The sequence below is a fragment of the Mya arenaria genome, chromosome 2 (assembly GCF_026914265.1).
Source record: "Mya arenaria isolate MELC-2E11 chromosome 2, ASM2691426v1".
Lineage (NCBI taxonomy): Eukaryota > Metazoa > Mollusca > Bivalvia > Myida > Myidae > Mya > Mya arenaria.
The window spans coordinates 15,171,442-15,184,143 of record NC_069123.1 but is presented as its reverse complement, the minus strand read 5'-3'; the positions used below and the strand labels follow the sequence as shown (position 1 = coordinate 15,184,143).

At 36.2% G+C, this 12,702-nt stretch overlaps 2 protein-coding genes across 2 annotated transcripts in view; both read left to right on the top strand.

Moving 5' to 3' along the window:
• The first annotated feature begins 1,530 nt into the window (after positions 1 to 1,530).
• On the top strand, positions 1,531 to 6,422 carry LOC128213520 (beta-hexosaminidase-like). The gene is made up of 7 exons (XM_052919296.1): positions 1,531 to 1,588; positions 2,370 to 2,950; positions 3,095 to 3,224; positions 3,494 to 3,900; positions 4,357 to 4,876; positions 5,046 to 5,266; positions 6,405 to 6,422. The coding sequence occupies exons 1-7, from the start codon at positions 1,531 to 1,533 to the stop codon at positions 6,420 to 6,422; spliced, it is 1,935 nt and encodes a 644-aa protein (XP_052775256.1).
• A 983-nt stretch (positions 6,423 to 7,405) lies between these two features.
• Positions 7,406 to 12,702, top strand: part of LOC128213512 (uncharacterized) — a 29,716-nt gene continuing 24,419 nt past the window's right edge. Inside the window, exons 1-10 of the mRNA XM_052919283.1 lie at positions 7,406 to 7,427; positions 8,011 to 8,194; positions 8,567 to 9,060; positions 9,158 to 9,401; positions 9,572 to 9,743; positions 9,931 to 10,295; positions 10,508 to 10,650; positions 10,847 to 10,997; positions 11,523 to 11,604; positions 11,793 to 12,027. Coding sequence (XP_052775243.1) covers positions 8,040 to 8,194; positions 8,567 to 9,060; positions 9,158 to 9,401; positions 9,572 to 9,743; positions 9,931 to 10,295; positions 10,508 to 10,650; positions 10,847 to 10,997; positions 11,523 to 11,604; positions 11,793 to 12,027 — 2,041 coding nt within the window. The 5' untranslated portion in view covers positions 7,406 to 7,427; positions 8,011 to 8,039. The remainder of the gene's footprint in view (positions 7,428 to 8,010; positions 8,195 to 8,566; positions 9,061 to 9,157; positions 9,402 to 9,571; positions 9,744 to 9,930; positions 10,296 to 10,507; positions 10,651 to 10,846; positions 10,998 to 11,522; positions 11,605 to 11,792; positions 12,028 to 12,702) is intronic.

The following is a 12,702-nucleotide window of genomic DNA, read 5'->3' as shown; positions in this document are numbered from 1 at the left end:
AAAGACTAAATGAACATTTGGCGGTTGAAAATGATTAAATCAGAATACATCCGGCGATCACATTTGCACAGGCATGAACACTCATTAAAAATATCAAGAATACAACCTTACAGGCAAATACAGCCAAACTCTGTATACAAACATCATGATTGATCAGCCCGACAACTCGTTTGGAAAGTTTAAGTAAATTAAACCTGACCCGGGGTCAGATAAGTATGGTAAGTAAGGGTCGTTCACAGTGCAAAAATAATTTGTTTCAAATTTGTGTTCATCTATTTAGTTTTGAGTTCAGTATTTAGCAAGTATGATACATACATGCTTTGAACCATGTGTAACTGTAAAAAGGAATTAAGCGAATTTTACGAAAGACTGTTGATCAGACTTTGACTCAAAAACCTGTTGCAGTTTTTTTTAATTCCATCGTTGATCAGTAAAACTATTTTGAAGCGTGTCTGGTATGTTTGTGATCAGCCCGACAACTCGTTTGGAAAGTTTAAGTAAATTAAACCTGACCCGGGGTCAGATAAGTATGGCAAGTAAGGGTCGTTCACAGTGCAAAAATAATTTGTTTCAAATTTGTGTTCATCTATTTAGCTTTGAGTTCAGTATTTAGCAAGTATGATACATACATGCTTTGAACCATGTGTAGCTGTAAAAAGGAATTAAGCGAATTTTACGAAAGACTGTTGATCAGACTTTGACTCAAAAACCTGTTGCATTTTTTTTTAATTCCATCGTTGACCAGTAAAACTATTTTGAAGCGTGTCTGGTATGTTTGTGGCGTTTGTATTTGTGTTGTGTTTGTGGTGTTTATATGTTGTTTCTCCAGTTCAGTGTCGTTCGGCCCTTGCTTTGTGTCTTTAAACATTGTTTATTTTTAATTTTCGACTAATGGGTTTGTAGTGTTCATCGTATTTTTTCTACAAAACGAAGATATTCGTTGTTTCATAATATTTAACATTACCAACTCAACAGTACATTGTGGCTTTTGGATGATTGCTTCTTTTGTTATGAAAGATATTTGCATTTTCGTTATCAGGAAGTGAATTAAATTCATTTTCTTTTACTACAATATTCAACGTGTTTCTTATTTAAAAATGTTTCACCAAGAAACCACGAGATGTTGTTGATGCATTTTAACATAAGGACTTTTTTGGAAAAAAATGATTTTTAAAGCCAAAATTCGAAAACACTGCTTTCGTAAACTCCTTATTACATAAACTCATATTGCAAATGATGTATGTTTTACTCTTTAAAAGGGTGATCCTTTAGAAAAATATATACGAAATTTTAAGAATTTTACTCTTTGGTCTTCCCAACCCAATTTTAGAAAATGGAATGTCATTCAGTAAAGGTCTGCGTTTCTTGGTTACTATAAAATCATAGATAAAGGGTGGCTTTAAAGATCGCTTACATGTGGTCCCCATCTTTTACACATAGGAATGTATCCGCATTTAGGAAGGTGCTATGAGTAAGCGATGATCTCGTCCAACCGACAATTTATTTACAAAGAAGGCTTTTACGCTTAACATGGCAAATACTGTGCAACAAGTACGAATACTTCTCCTTTTGGAAATACTATTGACAGGTACGTATATTTTATTAAATCATTCTACTTTGAATCGAGTTTGGGAACTAATAGAGAATCATTTTATCATTTTACTTTATTTTCTCTGGTCACATCAATAGTGCCAATATCAAGATGAAAAGCGCAATATCGCAGTTTTATTCAGTTATATTCACTATTTTACTGAAGCACATTTAATTAATTGTGTATGCTAGGGCAATTGACCAGAAGCACGGCATAAGGGTGGTTGGTTTGCAATAGAAAGGGATTGACTCAATCGCAGAAACACCCACATATATGAAAATTACTGCTTCTGGTAACCTTAATCATACTACACATGCACAAGAAATTTGACTAAAATAACTCCTATTACAATACTCTTTTTCGATTGTTAGTTAAGTACCATAGCCAATCCAAAAAAATCTTAGTTACTTAGTATTATCACTTTGTTTTCACTACGAATATGTTCACGAACATGAAAAACTATAAACTGGAACATAAATCGTATATATTCATATAGTTTCCATAGTTTGATAATGGCTATTATTTGTAATGAATATTCGTATACAAACATCTAGAAAAGAATTCTGAATTTTGAAGAAGAAACAATAAATCATCTCATTCCCTTTTAATCACCTGTTGCCTATTCATCTGCGTTTTTCTTATCTTGATTAATGGCTTCAAATTGTTTGATTTGGGCTATTTCAGGTATGTTTACATTTTGTATTGAACGATAGTTTTAGGTTATACTTGATATCTTCAACTCAACGAGTTAACACACATAATCTCTTATACTTTTCAGTTCAAACAAGCGCAGTACCTCTTATGCAGATTGAGTTACAAGAGCTTGCTAACTCGCTAGAAATTCGTGTTAAAGTCGTTGATAACCTTCGCCATGACGGCCAAAATCACATTGTCCAAACGTTTATCAAAAACTCCGGGCATTCGCCAATACCCGACTCTGGTTGGACGCTATACTTTCATAGCATGCTTCCAGTTTTTCCTGACATATTATTGCAGAAAGGAAACAAAACAGTGGACCTTCATGTTGAGAAAGTCCGATTTGGTTTAGTCCAAGGAGACTTGTTTTACATGGAACCAATCGAAGGTTTTGTTCCTTTGAAAGCTGGAGAAGAACGCAAGTATAATGTTATTGTAAATCTGTGGGCTGTGTCCAGAACGGATTTCATGCCTTTATGGTATGTAGTGTCAGAAGATAAAAGTGTTCAGCCATACATTGTCCACTCTACTTCATCTTTCGACCTTGGTTACGTCCGACCTTTTAAAGACGTTAGACAGTGGAAACGACAGAGAGGAGACCAGTATAACCCTTATACACCAGAGGACAGGCTGGCGAGACTCAAGTTTACTGATACTGGAAAGGTTAGTAATATTTAAAAGTATTTGGTTTGGCAAAGCAAAGCAAACACTCAATGGGTTAAATACATGTAAGCAATATATACATATTCTTAACTCGTTAAGAAACACTGCAGGGTAATTAATTGAGATTTAAATATTTCTTTACAGACAAAGCTGATTATTCCAACACCGAAAAACACACGTATTGACGACACAGTCAAGCTAAGTTCAGTTGATACGTCATGGGGAATACTTGTCGATGAAATATATTTCAACGAAACAGCTCTTTTCTTAAAAGGTACCGGTTCAATCAATATTTATCTTACTTATTTACAAACAATATTTCCCCCAGGGCCTTGTCGGGTTTCTATACCGTCATTCATTAAAATCACGGATCTGACTTCTGCCTGCAGGAAGGCTGTAAAGTCTGTGGGCCATCCTCAGTGTTGGGGTGTTGACTGCTTCATTCGGGTGGGTAAATTACAAACATTACTACTTAAAGATATAAAACACTTTATAATGTATGTTACTTTATTACTATATTAAAATACTGTCATAACATTTCAGAGCTGTACGATTTCAATTTCATTTCAAATGGGTCCTCAAATTCGATTGTACTCTCGAGGAACAACACATTCTCGAAACAGGGATACAGTGTTATTGTATCACCAGAACAGGACAGAATATTTCTCCAGAGTAACACTTCACATGGAATGTTTTACGCGATCCAGTCACTGCGAGCGATTCTTGAAGAATACAACAGCACAAACATTCCATCAATTGTTATCGAGGATGAGCCGAGGTTCGAATGGCGAGGGATGCATTTGGACGTTGCGAGGAATTTTCACTCAGTTGGCGACGTGAAGAGGTTGATACAGGCCATGTCCATGTACAAGATGAACGCCTTGCATTTGCATCTCACAGATGATGAGGGATGGAGGTTGGAGATTGATGGACTTCCAGAGCTCACTGACGTAAATCATTCGACACCTCTTTAAAATAGACCTTGCGATATCGCTTTTGATTTGATTATAATGCGTCTACCTTTTACTTTAGGTAGAAAGCTGTTTTTGATACGATCTGCCTTAAAGAACTTTTTCAAATACTTGACCATTCTAACTAGATAATTGTGTTGTTGTTGATCTTAAGTTTGTTTAGCTGGTATATATTTATATAATCCACTAAGTATATCTTATTATGCCGATGCAAATTCAGGATTTTTTAAAAATGCGATTATGGCATTGCGCCTTACATTGTTACTTTGTTTAATGACTATATATAGTGTAGATTGTTTTAAACCAAATTTAATTAATTTATTATAAAATATTCCCCATGACCCTTTAGTTAGATACACACATCTCTTTTAAAACCAAATGCTTATCATTAGTAGAACATGATTATGTCTTTGACGAAATAGTGTATTTTTCCAGGTGGGTGGGAAACGATGCCACGATTTGAATGAAACACGTTGTGTCATCCCTCAGTTCGGCTCGGGACCGTTTGCAAACACTTCAGGGTCTGGGTATTATACAAAAAACGACTATCGAGATATACTTAGATTTGCGAACACACATTTTGTCACAGTTATACCGGAGTTTGATATGCCAGGCCATAGTCATGCAGCAATTGTTTCGATGGAACAAAGGTACCGCAAGTATATTGAAGCTGGAAACCAAACTGCAGCAGAAGAGTTCCGAATTATAGATCCCGATGATACAACGTTTTACACATCTAATCAAAACTGGAGAGACGATGTAATAAATCCATGCATTGAATCTACATATGCATTGATTGGAAAGGTAATGGAGAGAGTAAATGCGCTGCATGAAGATGTGCAGCCACTTCTGTTTTATCATTTTGGTGGAGACGAGGTGCCTCAAGAAGTTTGGTCGAAATCACCAAAATGCGAAGAGCTCTTGCATCAGAATTCTGCATTGAATGTCACACATGGTAAGTATTTTGACAGCTCTATTTGTTTAGCTCAAACCTTATATACTAGACATGATACTACATGCTAATATCATTTTGGCCAGTTTTAACTGTATGGGCTTTCCTGCAGCTTAGAAATCGATTGTTTATACAGCAAAGGGAAGTGTTTCATGATCGACATCAATTTAAGGCTTAAAAAACTACTTTGCGAAGCGAATTGCCGCCCTGGCCGCTGTAAAAAACATGTCTCTTGGGGGATGGGAAGATGGGTTTACCGACGGACAACCGCGACCTGCACCAATACATACGGACCAAATGTCCGGAGTCGAGCTCTACGTTCATCCTTGGAACAATATTTGGGAATGGGGTGGCGGCAGTAACGCTTATGAATACGCCAATGCTGGATATAAGGTACGTAGGATTATAGTAACGCTTATCATTATATATGATACATGGTTCACTGGGCGGTGTCAGTAACGCTTAAAAATTCGCGGATTTGATATGAAGTATGGATAAGAATTGTTAAAAGATATTCTGTTGCTAAATATATTTAACATAGAGTGTCGTCAATAACGCTCATATGTTCGTCAACGCTGGATAATAAGTGCTTACAGTGGAGTCAATAACGCTTATATGTATGCTGGTGATGTATAAGGTCAGTATAAGAAACCCTCATGCTGGATATAAGGTACAAGGGTGACGTCACCATAATAGGAGTCATGTGATGGCATAAGTTATGCTTGTAAGTATGGCAATGATGGATATTAAATACATGGGTGGCGTCAGTAATGCTGAAAGTATGGCAATAATGGATATTAAATACATGGGTGGTGTCAGTAATGCTGAAAGTATGACAATGATGTGCATAAAGTACCTGAGGTGGCGTCAGTATTGCTTATAAGTATGGCAATGATGAATATAAAGTACATGAGGTGGCATCACAAACATTCGAAAAATGCATATGCTGGATATAATGTACATGTGTCAGTACTGCTTATCCAAACGGTCAAAAATGAAATTCAGCGTGAATAATTTTAGCATATAGCTGTATTCACTTTTCCCTATACCATATAAAAATATCAATAAGGGCTTTGTAAAATATTGCAATACCCGACATTGTCATTGGGCAAAACTGTTCAATGAAATATAGATAGTTTTCAGTATTTGTTAGAATAAGAGTTACCTTTTGTACATAAAGTATATTATGATGTCCGTGTTTTTATTTTTTTTGTTTTCTGACAGGTTATACTTGCACCAGCCACACATTTATATTTTGGCCATCCACAAGAGCCGGGCCCTGAAGAAAGGGGGCTTTATTGGGCAACACGTTTCACAGATACCAAGAAAGTTTTCAAATTTATGCCAGACGCGTTTTATGAAAACATATTTGAAGATCGGAGTGGAAATCCTTTGTCAAAGGAAGATATATGTGGAGAATATTTTTCTAAATGTACACAATTGGAGAAACCAGAAAATATTATAGGTGAATTATACCACCAGTCCTCAACATCAATTTGCTTGACAGTATCAACATTCTTTTTCAATTTAGTTCTGTCAACGCTGCTAAATGAATCTGTTTTTCTACATAGGTATTCAGGGTGCTTTGTGGAGTGAAACAGTGAGGACAAGTGGAAATATGGACTTCATGATATTTCCCCGCTTGCTGGCCTTAGCTGAGAGATCATGGTATAAAGCTGGATTTGAGTCTATTCCTCAAAATGAAGAGTTGTTTGAAGATGAATGGAACGCCTTTGTAAACGCTGTTGGGTCACGAGAGTTCCGACGTTTAGATGAAATGGATATTGCATTTCGTATCCCACCTCCTGGTGGCAGGCAAGTCGTAATGTTGGTGTTCGTATCTTCATAAAGATCTGGTATAAATGGATAAATATTTTAGTTAGTAATGGGCATTCATTTTAATGCCGATATTTTCATTTTCCTTGAGATGCAGTTCATACAAAATGCACATAAAATCGTTTTGTTGTTGTTTTATCAGAGCACTTAGAGATGGAAGTGTACAAGTAACAACAACTTATCCTGGTCTCGATGTCGAGCTTAGCGAAGACAATGGACGTTCATGGCAGATTGTACAACAGGACCTTATCAACGATAGTGGGCGAGGTTTTTCAAGTTCATTTTCCGGATCAGAATGGGAATCGGTTTTACTTAGATCTACATTCAGGTGCGTGAAGTATTGCTTTAAGTGTTTGCAAATAATTTTCTATAATGTAACGGTATATTATGTGTTTAGATGCCTGCTGAACCTATAATAGTTTGGTATCATTTGAAAGGTTTAACGTGTGAAGAAAGAAATGCTATTCGGAAACATGTATTACATAAAAACCTTTTGGTTCTTTTGAGTCGGATTTTATTTGAAACAAATATCAAAAATACAAACCGCATTATCTGTATTTATAACAAATGTTATGCCATTTATTTTACATAATGGTAATCAGCAAGTCTACGTATACATTGATATGTCCTTTATCTCTGTGATCAAGCATATTTCACTTCCTCTTATACAGAAACGAACATAAAGTAAGACATAGCCGAGTTGTGGAATTAAAAAGAGGTTGGTATTTTTTGTTAACGGGTTAACGTGTAATTGCTAGAACCCATTTATGCTCGTGGAGGAGGGAATGTTTATTTTGTTTTCTTTGTGTAGTAGTTTATATTTAAAATATTTATTGATGACTTATTTGTTGAAATGAATACTTTATTTTAAATATTAAATGTAACAGCTTTGTAAATTAGCATATTTAAAATATGGCCTTCATACACATACAAACATACACACACACACACACGCACGCACGCACGCACGCACGCACGCACGCACGCACGCACGCACACACACACACAAAACACACGTGCCTGCACGCACACGCACATTGGCACGGATACACTTGCACGATAGCATGCACGCACGCACGCACACATGTATGCATACATACACTTAACAACACGTCAAACATAAGGAATGGAAAACATAATATATATGGGGGGGGGGGGTCAACAAACACTCGTACTTAAAATGAAAATGGATAACAATTGCGTGTTTAGATTTTCATGTACATATAGGTAAATGCCATATTGGAGCTCATCTAAAATTTCGTTGATTTTTTAAGTATGTGATTGTCATTGTACATTTCCAGAAGTCTCAAATCCAAACACTGCTCAGAATATGGTGGACTACATTGCTGAACATCTGGCTGTTCATTTAGAAGTTATAAGTAATCTTATCAAAGATCCTCAGCGTTACATTACGCTGAAGGTAGACTTCACAAATAATGGGTCTGATGAAGTTGCAAATGGTAACTGGAAAATTTACTTCTACAGGTAATATGTATGCAATATTGAATCAAATTCACTCCTATTTGCTTTATATATTTTTTATCATTTAGTGAAAGTTTTTATGTTAATATAGTTAACCTGTCTTCAAGAAGTCGAATATATAGCATTTATCTTTGTTTCGATGACAATGGTGACTCGTACTCGTCGTGAATACCATAAAATATTGTTCATCACATACGAGCGTTCAATGTTAATGAAAAACAACAAACAACACAAATACACAACAAGTCCTATAAAAATGGCTATACGGTACAGCTATGTCCCTTTATTGACTTAGAATAACACGTAGTGTTGATAATTTTAATTGAATTCGAAAAGAACTGGCCAAATAAGCGCTTTATGTTTTAAAAAATGCAGTGTTTTGGGCGCTAAACCAGGCGAAAGATTGGAATGTGGTTTGACAGTCGGACACGTTGGTGGAGACCTGTATTATTTTGAACCAACAAAAGGGACTTTTAAAGGAATCGCCACCAGACAGACATTGACATGTTTCTATAAAAATAGCGAATGGATGGCCAGTAGAACCGACAACGTACCAAACTGGTTTGTGGCTGCTCCTGGCATGAAAGCAAAGAAGCTCGAAATAACTGCTAGCGAAGACCTCAATTACGTTGGTTACTTTGACTCTCCACAAAAATGGAAAAGATCCGAAGATGACAAATTTGATCCATTTACACCTGCTAAGCGTTACGATATGCTAAAAAGGGGACCGTCAGAAAAACGTGCATATAAAATAATTCCTTCGCCTGTCAATATGCTTGTATACGACCAGCCAACGATGCCATTTGATTCTAAGTCATGGGTTGTTACAGGATCAAAGGATTTTGAAGGCGAAATGCAGTTTTTGGCAGGTATACTTTGATAAAGATAACAAATGTCAGCGATTGCATAATAATGAAAATCATTTGTGGTTGACGTATTTTAAGGTATACTTGTTCTATGTTACAGACAAACTCAAGATGAAAATTAAAGCCACGTCATCGTCTTTTCAAAAGCAAATACAATTTATCAAGACGACAGACGACATTGGAGGCAAAGAAGCGTACTTGCTCGGTATTACCCCTAATACCAGTAAAATTGAGATAAAAGCAAGCGACAATGCTGGTGCTTTTTATGGCGCTCAAACGCTTCTTTCATTGTTGGAAGACAACGGTGGTGTATTGCCTCAAAGCATAGTTGGAGATTTTCCCCGGTATGCCATTGTTTTTGTTTAAATTGCTTTCTAACACAAATTAAGATGCATCCAATAGAAATGGATGATTAATTGTATTTACTAGGTATAGATGAACAAAAAACGGTTTGTTTTTACGTTTTTCTTAAAACTAGGGTTTTTTGAAAAAGAAATTAATGTGTCTGTTAAAGGTATGAATACCGAGGTGTTATGATTGACGTTGCACGTAACTTTAAATCGAAAGCATGGATGTTGAAGCTCATAGACACTATGGCAATGTATAAGCTGAACAAATTGCATCTGCACCTAAGCGACGATGAATCATGGCGGATAGAAATACCGGCCATACCTGAACTAACAGAGGTACTAACAATCTTCTACACGTTATGATTCCTACTAAAATATAAATTAAAATAGATGATACATAACTAAAGAAATCCTTGATCACGTATTTTTTTGGTTGACGTAAACACGCCGGTTGAATAAAACTCAAATCTAAGTCGAGAGCTTTACTAGCCCACAAGTAGTTTATGTTGCTAACGTCTCATAGGTTGCAAGTAAACGATGTCACAGTGAGTACAAAGACAAATGTGTGTTGCCACAATGGGGCTCTGGACCTGACAGCGACACATCAGGCTCTGGGTTCTACACTGTGGAAGACTACCGCGAAATGTTAGAATACGCAAAGGCTCGCCACATTGAAATCATTCCTGAAATAGATATGCCCGGTCATTCCGCTGCAGCTATGGCAGCAATGGAAAAGAGGGAGGATGATATTGACTTCATGAAAATGCATGGTTATATACCTTTGCCGGAATCGTTGTTATTAAATGATCGTGGAATTCATGAGAATGTTTCTAGCTTTCAAAAATGGACGAAAAATGCGATGAATCCCTGCATGAATTCCACTTTCAGGTAAAACTACTCTTATTACGGTAAACTATTTATTGCAATTACACCTGTACGAGTATAATCATTCAATTACTTGCAACTGTTATAGGCCTTTGACCCCAAAAGAAACTCCACACCTTATATAGTTTAAATGTTTAGTTTTTCTCTTGTGTATTGGATGTAGCATTAATATGGATTCAAGATCAACATTTTAATAGTTTGTGATATGTTTAAAGGTTCGTGGAGTTGGTGGTAGATGGGCTTAAGAGGCTACACATGCATATACAGCCACTGCGGATTTTCCATATGGGTGGAAGCGAGGTGGTACAAGGAGCTTGGGATGGCTCTCATGAATGTTTAATGAACTCGGAATTGAAAACTTTTGAGTAAGAATAAACCTCGTATATGCATTTTACCTTATGATCCAAGCTAATTTATAGGTTCGAAGGTTGATGGTATCTAGATATGTGATAAACAGTCCCTAACCTTGCATCTAGATGAATCGGTATTGTTTATTTGCGTGCGCAAATTATCTTCTTTCAAAACGGCAATATGTTGCCATTGCGGTGAACATTATACATTTTATTTCAGCATGGCGGCTCTCCGGCGATTTTTTATGAACCGGGTGACCGACGTTGTCGCGACGAAAGGTTTAAAACTGGGAGTTTGGGAGGATGGTGTGTATGCAGAAAACAAACCAAACCCAATTACGGACTTTAAATCAGAGTAAGATCGATTATTTTAGTTTTTCTGGTTCCGAAGAAAAGAACAGGGTATTGAACTCCCATTTCATTAAAGATTAAGGCTTAGGATCGATATATTTCAGACGTAAACTTATTTGAGATGTACAGTGCTTTCAATGATATTATCGTAATAATGATTATCTTATATGTAATGCACGTTACTTTAAAGTTATCCTCGAGCACTCTTGAGAGGCACAAGGTTTACGATATATTACTGAAACGGGTCTCTTGTGTAGGCGTCGTCGCACAAAATACTTTAACTTTGGCCATACTTATTCAATTGTAAGAACACACGTTGCCAGCGAGAATTCACGGATATTTATACCCAATATTTAGGTAATGCAATTTGATTCTTTCCGTCAAACGGAGAGTGGGTAACGGTACAATGTGCTCTTGTGGAAGTATCGCATAAATTATGGCGTTTAATTAATCTGTAACAAATTTGGTTTCCTGCATTTTTATGGTACAATTTAAAATGATTTTTTTCATATATCTTGCACCCTTTCAGTGTCTTTGTGTATCCATGGGACAATAGATGGGAACTGGATCATGCCAAGAGGCCTTCGGAGTTTGCAGATGCTGGATACAAGGTCTGAAAAATGGCAGTTGTGCTGTTTAAAATTATTTAGAACATACCTCAAGCATTTATTATTGTTTTGCAGTTTTAAATTTGTAAGTATTAAAATGCGCCGGGAATCTTACCAATAAATAGTTTTTGAAGTAAGATGCAGTCCATATCTTGGCTAAACATAATGTATATACATTCTCTTCTATCTAGGTGGTACTTCCTCTAGTCACGCATCTTTATTTTGACCTAGCCCAAGAGCCCGACCCTGAGACACGTGGTTTTTACTGGGCTACCCGCTATAGCGACACACACAAACTTTTTGGATTGATGCCTGACGATATATATGCAAATGCGGATGTTGACAGTATGGGCAATACCGTAACATTGGAGAGCCTGTGTGAAAACCAGCCCTGCCCGCAGCCAAATAAGACTGAAAATATTATAGGTTTGCGATGATTAAAGTATTACATTCAGACTCATGTATATTAGTATGGAATGAAAGCTATGGAATACCAAATGAAGGGTTGCTATATTGTTACTTATTTAAAATCAGGGGCACAATTTGCATTAGTATAAAGGGAAATATTTATGAACGCTACCACTTATGAAGTATGACTAAGAAGATATGCATTAGTTCATTTTTTAGCAATTGCAAATATTTTCCGATAAACGCATCATCTTCGGATATGTTCGGATCGTGACCATTCGCTTAACGATCTACATGAAAATTGAAAATTGTTATCGTTTGTTTTGTGTCAGCAGGCCCATAAAAACTAAAATTAAAATTTCAGAAAGAGTTACTTTATGATATGTTAACGTGACACTCTTGTTCAAAATCATTACATAAACATGTATTACAAACATCAATTTTGACTGATAAACCTTTAACTACTTATTAAATAATGCATTTATGGAACATATTAATGACTGATAACAAGATTGTAACCGTGTATTTGATAGCAGAAAGCGCAAAAATATTAAATGATTGGTGAATGCTAAATGATTTACTGTGATTTACTTTAGCCTCATAAGGTAGAAATACCGTGTTGTATGCTCATTCCTTTCAATTTAAACTCAGTATCCATCAAATGAACCTTTGTTTTCGACATTTATTCATCCT